This window comes from Cynocephalus volans, chromosome 12 (assembly GCF_027409185.1).
Source record: "Cynocephalus volans isolate mCynVol1 chromosome 12, mCynVol1.pri, whole genome shotgun sequence".
Taxonomy (NCBI): domain Eukaryota; kingdom Metazoa; phylum Chordata; class Mammalia; order Dermoptera; family Cynocephalidae; genus Cynocephalus; species Cynocephalus volans.
Genome location: NC_084471.1, coordinates 54,308,971 through 54,322,958, shown reverse-complemented (window position 1 = coordinate 54,322,958; position 13,988 = coordinate 54,308,971). Strand labels below are relative to the sequence as shown.

Below are 13,988 nucleotides of genomic sequence, written 5' to 3'. Positions count from 1 at the left end.
TCACAAACTGCAAAAAAGTGCAGTGTGTTTTAGAAGGTGGGAAAAACATAATACAAATGACCCCACATAAGCAAAATTCCAGTTCCACCGAAAATTGCACTCTCTCTGAACATACAGAAATGCATTCTCCTCCACAGGCCACGCAGACATTAGTGAGGCCTTTAGTTTCACGGAATAAGAAAGGAGGATATTTGGTATAAGGAACAGGTTGGTGAAAGAATTGAAACAAAGACCCCACCGGAGAGCCTGACTTCATTTGATTTTGGGCTCAAAGTTTCTTTTTTTGCACCAGGTTTTGTTTAAAGATGCCTAGGTGGATGGCATGTAAATACTTAGCAAACACATCTGTGAACTTCAAGGCAGCGAAAATGCAGATTCCCTTAGCTGACACTTTTTATTGAATAAATGTAGTCAAATATTCTGATTCTCCCCCAGGGAAGATGTTTGCCTGGAAAGGTTGTTTTCCACCTTGAGAAAAAACTTCTCTGGCAAACAGACAAAATGTATAGAAAGTCAACCCTTCATATAACTGGTCCCGCCCTCACACTCCTAAATTTAAAGGGTCTTCTGTTAATATCTAATATCCACTTCATAAAAGAAGTGATAGTTTTACTATTTGCCTTCACTGTCTTTTGTGTAGACTGGAAATTCAAAATAAATACCAGTGAAATTATTTCCCCTCTCTCCTCATTCAATTTGCACAAAAGACTGAAAAAAAAAAAATCAAATAGTACTAGCCTGAAAATTCTACTTCAAATAACGTTTCTTTCCTCAGTTTGGGGGTTTCAAGTAAATTATATATGGCTTGGAAAATGGGATTTAGAAGACAAAGAAGAGTAAACAAAGATAACCTTGTTTTGAAAAGAAATGGTAAAAGCAGAATTAAACTCAGTGTCTTTCTGTTTTCTAACTCTGCTGGAGAAAACAACACCTGCCAGGGCAAGATAAAGATGTTTATCCAGATGGATCCTCTCACCATGGTCAGGTCCTTTCAGGGCCAGGCGGGTCTGGTGATGGGGCAGAATTTCAAGCTTGACCTGATCGGTGGTGTTTGCCAGGAACTGGGTTGCTTCTGCCAGTGTACAGTACTCCATGCTGGTTCCGTCGATGGACAGGATGTGATCTCCCACATGCAGTGCGCCACACCTGCGGGAAGGAGAAATACTTAGTACCATGAAGTGCCTTCCTCTTGGGAATATGACTTTCATGTCCTTCATGGATAAAATTTCACACAGTTTTCATTTACTTAAAAAAAAAAAAAAAAAAGAAAAAGTTTGAGTGTTATAGGAAACGACATCTGTCAAATTTTATGTACCTTGGTATGAATAGGAATGTAAAACTTTGTAGAGAAGACAGAAAAATTCAAGGAAATGTTTTTCTCTCATCCTTCTTATAAATATATTATCTGGCCAGTGGTGGTGCTCGAAGTTGAGGGAAAGTGAGCAAGAAGGGAGTGAAGAACAAGAAAATGTTTTCTCTTGACTTTTTTCTGTGTTTTTTCCTTCTAGGCTTTTCTGTCTACAAACATGAGTTGGTAAATATTCAGAATCTCAAGACATGGACTGAGAATAACTTAGGGAAATTCAACTAAGAGTTCCTCAGACTCCTCTCAAACAAGCTCCCAGACCACCAGTTCTGTATTACTGTTTTATTTTGTTATGAAGTTAAACATTTATTAGTATAAAAGCTCTCGATGATGATGGAAATTATGCAGGAGTCAAACGGTAACAAAACCAAGCCTGCGTGGTGAGTCTAGGGGAAAGCTGGGGCGGGGGAGGGGCCGGCGCTATGTCTGGCTGAACTCAGACCGGCTACTGGATGAGTTGAGAAAAGCAAACACAGCAGTCAGCATCCCAACGTACCAGTCAGGTGGACAGCTCCTTAAACTGGTTACCCCCTGCGGAATGGGAAAGAACAGAGGGAAAAAAATTAAAGCATCCTGCACCATTGAACTAGAGAACGCCCCTGGATCAATGGCTGTCATTGTTAAAGGACTGTAGTGTAAGAGCACAGTGGAGCTGTAGACTGACCACTATTGGGGGTGCTGCAGGTTGAGGCACCAGTCTGAGGTCACGTGGAAAAGAGGGCTGGAAACGTACAGGGGAGACTGGCTGTTTGACTATACCTAACAATTTCCAGTGGGAATAGTCTACTTCTCAAGACAAAAGCATTTCAGGTCATTCCTTCCATCTAAAAATATAATTCCACATTGATGCACTTGGCGTGCTTCAGCTATGGGAGATGGGGGGTTTCTTCCAAGGAGCTGTAAAATAATTTATTAGGTGGAAAGGCAGTCTTTTTTCCGCCTCCCCTTTTACCTTACAAATCTAAAATATTAATTAGGAAAAGGAAATTTCATTTTTACTGTGATATTGGAACAAATGATGTTTTAAGAGATCCTTGAAGGTCGTGAGACACTAAGATTAACATATTATGACAGTATAAGACCTTTCTTTGAAGACTGCATAATTTTAGAAATAGTGTTTTGCTTATTTAAGTAAAAAAGGAAGAAGATTTTATGGTAGTAGGATTTAGTTGTTAACAATTCAGGAAAACCCATGATTTCTCTGCATGGGGTTTAATAAAGATCTGCTTAGCTACCCGACATCAAGAAAAGGTGATTATCCTAGGACACAGTAAGAAAACTTGCTTGGTGGTTTGACTTTTTTTTCCTACTGCTAAAGGCCACCCAAACATTTGGACAAGCTGAAATTATATCATGGGGTGGCTGATAAGGCAGGTGAATTTTTAAGCCCCACAAAAATAAACTAGTTTCCCTATGTGAAACTTGTATAAACTGGCAAGAGAGCTGTTTATTGTGTGAATGTGTGTGTAGGCATATATATGTGTGTATATATTATGTATGTGTGTATATATATATATATTTTTAAATACACATGGAGTTTTGAAAAATAGGCACTTTCTATGACACTCACCTGTCAGCAATACTTGCAGATTTGATTTTGTCTATGACAATGACCTGTTTGTTACAGCACATCGAGGTAGCTAGGGCAACCCCAAGGCTGGCACCAGGAGTTTTGGCAACTTCAACTAGTAGAGGCCCGGATGCTGTTGCCACAGAATCTGTTGAAGAACAAAGTTCAGAAAACAAAACAAAATAAAACAAATAAGTAAGCCAACAAAAGAAAAAGAGAATGTTCAGTTTGATGTTGGCCTTTATCACTGAAACTTAGATTTCCCTCCATGTAATATCCCCACAGTCAGTGGTAACGTCTTTCAGCACCTCTTAGGTCACCTGTTCCTTCCAGCTTGTACTGTAATAATATGAGCATCTGTTAATCTCTTCAATTTGATCTTAAGCTTCATGTCAGTTGGGATAATGTCTTTTTTATCTTTATGTCCTCCACACTGCTTGGCACAGTGCCTGGCACAGACTAGGTCTCTAAGTGTTTTTTAATTAATTAATTAACTCAATAAATATGCCAGCAACTATTATGAGTGGATGGGTGGATGATGGGTGGATGAATGAAAGGATGGGTGGAAGGAAGGAAGGAAGGAAGGAACTGACAAGCAGGTCCGCCGTACTCTACTGCCTCTTGTTCAGGTGTCCTTCTCCCAGTGAACGGCTCACGTTATACTCCATCACACAAGCCAGAAACCCAGGAGTCATCCCTGACTCCATCTTCTCCCTCACTCTCACAAATCCCTCCTGACTCTACTTCCTCAACAGCTCTCAATTTCATCCTTTCTTTCTATCACCATGATCACCATTTTAGTCCAAATTACCATCATCTGATATCCCTGTATCCTCCCATGCCCTCCACCTTCCCAATCCACAGTGGTCTTTTAAAAGTGAGTATCCCAGGGATGTGTGGTCAAGATGGAGGAACAGACGGTCCCAAGCATCACTCTCTTCCACAAATCAACCAATTCACAATAATTAAAAAGCAACAACTGCCAAACTGAGGCTGCTAGAGACCAGGGGAAGAGGAGAAGAGACCTATAGAGTGCATGAAGGCAGGAGAAGCCACCACGAGAGAAGAGGAACTGCTCCGACCTTTTCGAATCCCAGCCGCTTCCAGGCTGGAGCTGCTGAGAGCATGGAGCAGGAGCCAGCAAAAGCCACAGCTGTGCCCTTCGGATGAAGTTGCTTGAAGGTGGCAGGGGAGAAGAGGGCCTTGGGTGTCCCCAGCCCAGCAAGACCACTAATAGGGTTCCTGTGGACCCATGCAGGACCAAGGAGCCACAACAACTGAAAAAAAGAAACACTCAGAGGGTGGTGAGTCATGGCCTGCCCCATGGGAAGTGCATGGCCTTCAGTGCATGGCCTGCCCCATGGGAAGTGTTTGGAGTATGGGCCATGGGGGAGACAAGCCCACCAGGGGAACACTGGGGCACAGCATGGACAGCTGATCTGCCCCCCAATCAGCACAGGACCACTCAGTGGAAACTGGTCAGGAATATAGAACTGCAGGGGGTGCAGTCTGCTGAAAAGACTCAGGCCCAGACCAGAGTTTCTACACAACCCAGGTGAGTCCCAGAAGTACCTATAGAGTCAACCATTAAAACCTGAGCTGCACAAAAGGCCTTCCCCAAGGAATCAGCAGCAAAGCAACAATTTAGTTCACACACAGGACTCAAGTGCTGATCCACACAGGAAGTTCCCCATTTGAGAAGTAAGCAAAGGACAACAAATTAGTTCCAGTGCAGAGTTTAAGTGGTGGGAACAGCAAACAATCCAACACAGAACTGAAAGGAAAAAGAAAATACCCACAGACCAGGAACAAAGTTTGATATAAACTAGTAAAGGTCTCACATCACCAAAGAACACCTACAAAACCTAGAAGGCCCAGAAGTCCTCTGGGCTACTAAGCCAGTGAGTGGGGGTGGGCTGGGGGCCTCAGCCATCCCCCCTGACACCAGCAACTCTCCTCTATTGCTCCAACTTCACCTACTTCTTCACCACTCTTCTATTCAAATGTCACATTCTCAGGGAGTTTTGCCCTGATCTGCAAACCATGCTGACCTGCCTGTTATATGTTTTAACAGAACCCTGTGCTTTTCCTTCACAGCACTTGTAATAAATACAGTTCAACAATTAATTGTTTAGCTAGCTGTTAATTAATTGCAACTTGGTTAGAAAAGTAAGCTTTGTGCATCAGGGATTGTGTATGTCCTACTCATGACTGTGACTTGCCACAGTGTCTGCACAGCATCGGTATACATAGTAGGTGCTCAATGATATTTGTTGATAGAATGAGTTTAAAGAAGGAACACCTGTTATGCTATTCCAGGCACCATGCTGATAATACTCATGAAGCACAAATTTGTCATGTTATTTTGCTTGAAATAGTTCCCAGTGTATCTGGGATCACATTAACCCCACGCTTGAAACTTCTGATGGCCGGTCTTGTAATAGGATGCATATGCACACATGGATGATCTTATTGGTAATGTGTAGGGATATTTTTCCTTTTTTCTAAATTCTAGGCCTGCACAATAAACTCCATCCAGTGCTTAACTTCAGACTGTGAACTACTTGATTTTATCCAATAATTGAAGAATTAAGGCACAGTCCTTGGGGGAAAGGTAGTCCATATAGTTCCAGATGGAACTTGAACTCACTGATCCTTCTCCCTCTGGAAGTGGTTTAGTAAATAAGCCACTCCCAGGATTAGGTGCTCTTAAAAAATCCTGTGGCTTAAAATCATGAGGAGACGTGAATGCACTCGACGTCACAGAGAGGATATAGCTTGGCCCTAGGAGAATCCACCAGACCAGCTCATCTGCAGAAGACTCTGAGCACATTATGTTGACTGACAGTTCAACAGAACCATGGAGTAGAGTATGCTGTTTAAGTCAGGGTCCCAACAAGGAACAGATGGAACATTCAAATTAGGATAATCTGAGAAGAGTTTAATAAAGGAACTATTTCTAAAGGTGTGGGCAGAGTACAGGGAAACCACAAGGGATACTACAGTACTCTGGTGCCAGAAACAGTAGGCACCACACCTTGTTAAGCCTCAAGAAGCACAGAATGGAACTACTAGTGGAACTAGATTCAGAAAGGACAAAGTAATGAGGGCTCTCTGACATGAGCTGGGACCTTCAGCCAAGGGAAGAAGCCAATCTCAGTGAATCCATGGGGAGGAAGCCAGGAGATGATACTCTGCATCACTGGCCTCCCTCCCCCGATCTCCTGCCATGATTCCCTATTAGCCAAACCCAGTACAAGCCAGAGGGCACACAAAGCCAAATGCAGGTCATACCGGCCACTGCACAGAGTAGTAGGAGGGGTGGCTAGTGGCTCTGGAGGGAAAGAGGAGGATATTCTTATTTGCATATTTCCACTTATCTTTTTCCCACAAAAGTCCTGAGGCTGCTTGCTTTAAACAATACACTTCATATAAAGGAAACAATCAGGAAGAAAAAGCACCTACAAATGCCCTACTCACAAGGATCAATAGAGGTGCAGTTTGACCACACTGCAAAAATGACACCAAACTATAAGTAAATCCATGGGTACAGAAAGTAGATTAGTAGTTATAAGGGTTGATGGGGGGAGGGGAATGTCTGCTGAACGGATACAGGGTTTCCTTTTGGGATGACAAAAATGTTTTAAACTAGACAGTGGCGATGTGTGCTCAACATTATGAACATACTAAGTGCCACTGAACTGTACACTTTAAAATGTTTAATTACATGCTATGTGAATTTTACTCAATTAAAAAAATGATTCTGAACTTCCTGGCAACCAGAAGAATAAAGGAAATATGATCCATTATGCAGTTCTCACTATTGGAAAGGAGGAAGTCTACTAGTCCCTGTGGTGAAAATAAAGATTATTCTAGCAGGGAGCTCTAAAAGGTCTCTCTCTCATGGGGTTTTACACATAGATGGTGCTAAATGATACCACGGGCAATGCCCTCAATATATTTTTATAATAGGACGCTGAGGTGGTTTTCAATGGCTATTTCTTGATCAAGACTGAGGCGTGAGATTAAAAAGCAAATCAGTGATGGTGTCTCTAGAATGGGACAAGCTAATGCATTGGTCAACTTGATCTAAAGACAGATCCTAGGGCAAAAAACTAAATGTCTCTCTGGGGATCTTTCCTAGATATCAATCTTTTCTTTCACTTAGGTTTCTAACAAAGGCTGGGTATTAGACAAATCAAGAAGGTCCCCTACGATGAGACCCTGGTGTGCTGGCATTTTATATAGATGTCTAGGACCAGATCCATATGCTTTGGATAGCAGATGAATGAGTGGCAGCATTAATGTGCTATCAGGAGGCTGGAAAAGCCCAACTAGCTTCTTGAAAGGATAGAAAACAACCCACCTTACAGTCCCACAGAAGTGGGCTTTCTAAGACTGCAGGCTAAGTTGTCATTCATGCAACAACATGAATTTTAAAAATGCATTTAGGGAGTGCCAACTATATGCTAGGCATATCAGAAGGTATTGGGAATTCAAAGATAAAAAATGTATTATCCCTTCCTTCTAGTAACCCCTTGGGATCTCATGCCAAGAAGGTGGGGGTGGGGGTAGAACTCCTAGATTCCACTATAGAAGTATATTCTGGTGAACCTTATGAAGTTTCTAGTTACTTTTTTCTTGTTGACTGCAGGACATGTTTTCAAACCCCTCCCCCCACACCTTCCATTGCCCAATGAAATCTTTAATAAAGTAGGGTCAAAGTGCTTATAGAAAATATTGGGTTATCTAATAGGACATGATTTCTAGGTTTCTAGGAAAATTGCTCAAGCATGTCAAAAGATCCACAGAAAGTGACTAAGGCTCTCTGTCCATCAGGGCTACAGAAAGGCAGTTATTATTACCAAATAACTATGGTAAGTGTTAAGGGACTCGCAGTGACAGTGGGACCTCTGGGGACTGGAGGAGGCATGGTTGGGATGAGATTATTAGATGAGATAGAATTTGATCTGAATTTCTGTCAGCAGACTCTATTTTAATGGGCTCTATGAAAGCCACAAAACTATTTGAGCAAGTTCTGTTTTCCAGCATCACCCATGTGGCAGTTACTTTCTGTATCACAGAAGGGGATCTACAGATGTTAACGTTTAATTGATCATTAGCTTTTTCTGGCAACTGCTTTCAATAATAAATGTTTCCCCACAACAACATCAAGAAGCTCATACTGCCTTGTGGTGTTAAGCGTATTTCCCTAGCTGCTACCCAATTCCATTTACAGGGGGCTTTATGAAAAGCAGGATTCTGAAAGCCCTGGCTTTATTCCAAGATGTCTAACAAGATGCATGAGAAAAGTAAAAGCCAGCAGACAGGGTGGATGAATGGGGCACTCTTATTTGAGAAAGTGCAAGAGAAAAAATGGAGTGTGTCAAAATGAGAAAAATAAACAGAAGAAAAATCAGGAAGAAATCCTCCAGAGCCCATCCCTAGACCGAAGATTAGTTTATCCTGCCTAAATGAAGCATGGTTGAGAAAAATGGATCCCGCAGATATAAATTATTCATGGTTAAAGACATCTCAGTCATTAAGATATTTACACCACAAGTGAAGCCCTTGCACGCTGAGTTGATTTATGGGCTACATAATTGCATAAGATACACTGATGACTGTTTGCATGGGAAACACTCTGGATTTCTTATGTTAATCAGTTTTCTCACTTCTGAGCCCACATTTCAATCAGAGCCCAAGGCTTGATTAAAACCTCCCATGGGTAACAGAAAGACTGTGCATGTAATATCAGCTTTATCCTTCAGTCAAAAAGTACTTTTGGGGGCTTTTCAACTCACCCATTTGTTAAAAGTATTTTTATTAATGACACCCTATTCAACTAATAATGTCAACCATTTTCAGATAAGCTAAACTCCAATACTTTTTTTTGTTTTTGTTTTTTTTAAATTGCTGATTTCTTTAATTTTTGCCTATTGAAATATAGCACTTGGGAAATACTGAGATAAAAGTGCACCTTCCATGCTCAAACGAGCTTCATCTTAAATCCTAACTTTTTCCTGTAGAGTTAAAGGATACAACACGAACATTTATTGCATTGCAGAAAGAGTCCAAAGCAAGTGAAACAATAGCACGCCCCATGCTAACTTGAGTTTGGATAAAGCATGATTGGTGATTGACTCCTATTCTCTGCAGCAGGCTCATTCTGGCAATTTTGCTAACTTTGGAATAACCCGAACCTCCATTTTGCATGACTGATTTTTTTTATACCCTGTTATTTGTTTATGGTATTTTAAAAACTTTTAATTAAAATATAACAACATACAGAAAATGCACAAATCATTAGTTTACAGCTTGATAAATTTTCATAAACTGAACACATCTGTGTAACCACTCCCAGACCCACAAAACATTATCAACATCAAAGAATCTCTCTACTGTATACTCCTTTAAATAACTCCCCCATTCTAAGGGTTACCATTATCCTAACTTCTAACAGCACAGTCTAACTTTGCTTGTTCTTATACTTTTTAAAAATACTCAGTATGTACTCTTGTCTGGCTTATTTTGCTCAATATTATGGGGATAAATAAATGATCTAAAACTACCCCACACCAACAATATGAGGTAGTTTTAGATCATTTATTCTCATTGCTATAGAGTATTTCATGGAGCAACTCATACCACAATTTACTCATTCTACTATTTTGGTATTTTCTAGTTTTTGGCTATTACAAATATTGCTGCTATGGACTTTTTAATATGTCTTTTGGTAAACCCAGATATACATTTCTGTGGTAGCCATAACGAGAGTGGAATTGTTGAGTCATAGAGTATGCATATGTTCAGCTCTAGAATATACTGTCAAAGAGTTTTCCAAAAAAGTTGTATGAATTTCCCTTTCCACCAGCAGTTGCTTCCCATGTCTGCCACTTATTGCTGTAGTCAGTCTTTTCCATTGTAGCCACACAGGTGAGTATGCACTGATGTCACACTGTGGTTTCCATTTGCATTTCCCTGATGACTAAGATAGTTGAGCAATTCTTTATACACTTATTAGCTATATGAGTATTCTCTTTTGTAAAGTGTCTGTTCATGTCTTTCCCCCAATTTTCTATTAGCTTGTCTGGCTTATTGCTTTGTGAGAATTAAAAAAAACCCATATTCTAGAATGAGTCCTTGTTGGCTATAGGGTTTGCAAATACATCTTTCCTTCTATGCCTTACCATTTCTAACTCTTAATGGTGTCTTTTGATGAGAAGTTCTTAATTATTCATTTTTTGTAGCTATACTTTGTGTTCTGTTTAAGAAATCTTATTATAAAGTCATGATGATGTTCTCCTATGCTTTTTCTACAGGCTTTATTATTTAATTTCACATTTATATCAGTAATCCATCTGAAATTGATTCTATGCATTATGTAGGGTAGGGTCAAGATATATTTTCTCCACATGGATATAACTTATCCATCATTTTTTGAAAATACCATTTTTTCCTCATTGCATTGCAATGTCACCTGTGTCATAAATCAAATGACTAAATATACATATATTTTATATGTATAAAATATACATATATATGTATATGTGTATATATATATGTTTCTGAACATTCTGCTCTTTTTGTCTATCCTTTGTGCCACTGCCACACTGTCTTAGTCACTTCAACTTTTTAATAGATCTGGTAGTATAAGGTCTCCAATTTTTTTTGCGGTCTTCAAGATTGCCTTGACTTTTCTTGACCCTTTGTAGAGTAATTTTTTTATTGTGTTCAGTGCAGAAGAAACTACAGCTCAGTAACTGAATAAATGAGGGAGTTTAGGTCCCTGCCAAGGGAATAATAATATATAAAATAATCATGTAAGGATTTATATGACAAGTTTCAGTACTAAATTTGATAGACTGACATAGTTTTTATAGATATTTAAACATGCTTTGTAGAGTACTGATAAAAGTTATTCAACTTAAATTTTTAGGGCCTTAATGTTGTCCCACATAGCTAAATGATAAAAAGTTTTTAAAATTTTAAAAGAGGGTAAGAAAAGACAGGTCACAAAATTTCTTAAAGAGCATTCTGGGCTCAGGCATAGTGACTTGGGGCCAACTTCGTAGACACCACCATGCCCCTTATTGCACAAGCTCTGGAAGCCTCCATTTCCACAGTCAATACTAATGTGAAGTTTTTTTAAAAAGGCACAATTCTGTCTTTTGGGAGCCACCTTTCAAGAAACTCAAAGTTTATGTCCCCATTTGCTTTAAAAGTGTAAACAGTCAAATCAATTCAGCATTTAAAGTGAATAAATGCTGATGGGAAAATAGAAATACTTGTCACCAAAGTGAAAAATCCTTCACCATGCCTGTTAAAAAGATTTAGCATGTTATACAGGTTACTGCACAATCATCATATTCCATATCATTATTCTCCAGAAAGTCGGATTCCTCCTCAGTCCAAAAATAGTCACTGTCAGGTTTTCTGGGCTGGAGAAGTGATCCACACAGAAAATGGAATCAATCTCCATCAGGCTCTGCTGAGGCAGAGGAACAGCTTAAGTAGAAGTAAGTGTCTGCCAGCCTGAAAAGGATTCTTACTACTCAGGATTCTTCACCTCCCAAGACTGGCAAGGAACGGTCTCAGTCAGGAGGAGTAACTTGCTCAATAGCAAGATGCAAACTCTCTCTGGCATCCTGTACTAGACTTGGCTTTATGTTTACAGTTTTTTAAAAAAAGCATCCTGGGGCTGACCGGTTAGCTCAGTTGGCTAGAATGTGGTGTTATAATACCCAGGTCAAGGGTTCAGATCCCGTTATGGACCAGCTGCCAAAAAAAGTATCCTAATTCTCTAGGAACCAGATCTGAAATAAGACAATTGGATACCAGCCACTCAGACATCCTACACGCCAATTTACTTGAAAGTTGCCAAAAATATACTAAGAAATCTTTAAAGCATCTAGATTTCAGACTGACCTCCTTGGGTTTTTACAAGAAGTTAACATAATATTAAAAAAAAAAAAAAGAACAAATACTGGGCAAAATGTACACACCTAAAGACAGGGCTACATTAAACAAAAGAACAACAGCTTGACTATTATAGATTAAAACAAGCAATGCCCTGTCAATGAGGAAGTAAAGGAAACCTGACCAGGGCATTAACAGAGCAAAGATTAATAAGAGGGCCTCCTCGTCTTGGACCAATGTGAGCACTGGAGAGGAAGAGTAAACACACAGTCCAGGATCTTAAATCCAGTGCGACCTCAATAAATATTCATTTATTAATCATAAAACATATTTCCCAATCAGACAAATTTGACATATAACTGGAAGAAATAGCAAATAAGTTAGATGTCAGAATTAAAAAAAAGTTTATATGGGCCTGAATGACGATGGATAATTATTTAAAAATTACTATTTAATATGCCTTATATTTTTATGGTGAGTTACAGTTTACAAAGTGCTTTCATGTATATCATTTTGTTCTCTTGCTCACAAAACCCCCCTCGGATGGGCCAGGGCATTTTAAATGCTACATAGGTGATTGCAATGTTCAGTAAAGGTTGGGAACTATGGCTTTAGGCTTGGTTGGCAGTAAGTTGTCTGTTATTAGAGATGCTGAGATAGAGTTTGGTAAAGAAGGTCCTGAAGGCCTTCCAATGTTGGAGAGTAGTCCATGTAAATGATGCTGATATTCAATTATTGTGGTATGTTAAATTTGCAGACCACCATCATCTCCATGGAGACTTACATGTCTTCAGAAGCATGTTTTGGACACCATATCTTCACCTGTTTGGTGAGATAGGTCTTCTATAGGCATCTGTTTCTTGACCAGGTTTTAGATAGAGAGGGTGTTTGAACGTGATAAATAGCACTTTGTGCTAGTATAGCATATACGCTGCTATACACTACCACTAACAGGAATTGAGGCAACTCTAGGAATGCTTCAAAAGACCAGAGTAGACAACTTTTCTAAACTGGTACACATGGAAAGAAGCACCCACCAGTTCAAGGGGGAACTTGAGGATCTATAGAGTCCACCTTCATACAGTGCACACTTGGCATATGTTCATAGAATCTAAAAAGGTGAGAGCTTTTGCCAAAGGGCAAGAGTAAGAAGTGTGCCATTTTTAAACCTTCATTATGGAACCCTGATTTTAATGATAGCACTATAGGATCACTCATGATATATTTATTATGTTTAGAAGCGAACATAGACCCTACTTTGGGAGTATACCTGCGTTCCTTTTCCTGGGCTATTTATTCCTCTCCTCTCTCCCGGGATAAGCTGTATTCTGACACTTCTGATTCCTAATGGGAATCTGGGCAAGTGTAGTGCCCGGGAATCTGTGCTGACATCTCTGGGTATATTCGAAATATTGAGAGTAAAGGAAAAATAGTAGAAGGATTCCAAGAAAACTATGCCTTAGTCTCTTAGTCTGAGTAGCTTTACCATAACTTGGATCCATAAAAATGCCTGAATGATTAAACACCAGTGGATAATTAATTCATTGTCTCACTTTCTTCCCTCTTAACTCAGAACTCTCTTAGGTGCTTAATGCTAAATATTTGATGTTCCAGGGGTGGTGATGGTGGTGGTGGGGCAATAATGCACTTAGGCCTAAAACTATTATATTTTAAATGATAAGATTCCACGTTTATTTTTAAATACTCTCTGAAAAACTTTTATGTTTAAAAGAATATTAACTGACTCTTACACTTCAAATTCAGAATGTTAAGTTTAGAAAATACAAAGATGTATTCCAAGACGTATTCCATTACTCACTCTGCTGCCTTCCAAAATTTTATCAAAACATTTATCAGATGACATGATCCTATATATCGAACAGCCTAAAACCTCTACAAAAAAACTCTTGGAATTGATAAATGATTTCAGCACAGTAGCAGGATACAAAATCAACACACAAAAATCAGTAGCATTTCTTTTCTCCAATAGTGAACATGCAGAAGGAGAAATCAAGAAAGCCTGCCCATTTACAATAGCCACCAAAAAAATAAAATACTTAGGAATTGAGTTAACCAAGGAGGTGAAAAATCTCTATAATGAGAACTACAAACCACTGCTGAGAGAAATTAGAG

General features: G+C 39.4%; 1 protein-coding gene across 5 annotated transcripts in view; it reads right to left on the bottom strand.

Annotated features, from left to right (window-relative positions):
- The window catches only part of GRIP1 (glutamate receptor interacting protein 1), a 396,854-nt gene that overhangs the window by 104,120 nt on the left and 278,746 nt on the right, over positions 1–13,988 (bottom strand). For all 5 annotated transcript variants that reach the window (XM_063074588.1, XM_063074591.1, XM_063074593.1 and 2 more), the window contains exons 8-9: positions 2,937–3,084; positions 977–1,146 (exon numbers count right to left, since the gene is read on the bottom strand). In XM_063074588.1, the coding sequence (XP_062930658.1) occupies positions 977–1,146; positions 2,937–3,084 (318 nt within the window). The remainder of the gene's footprint in view (positions 1–976; positions 1,147–2,936; positions 3,085–13,988) is intronic.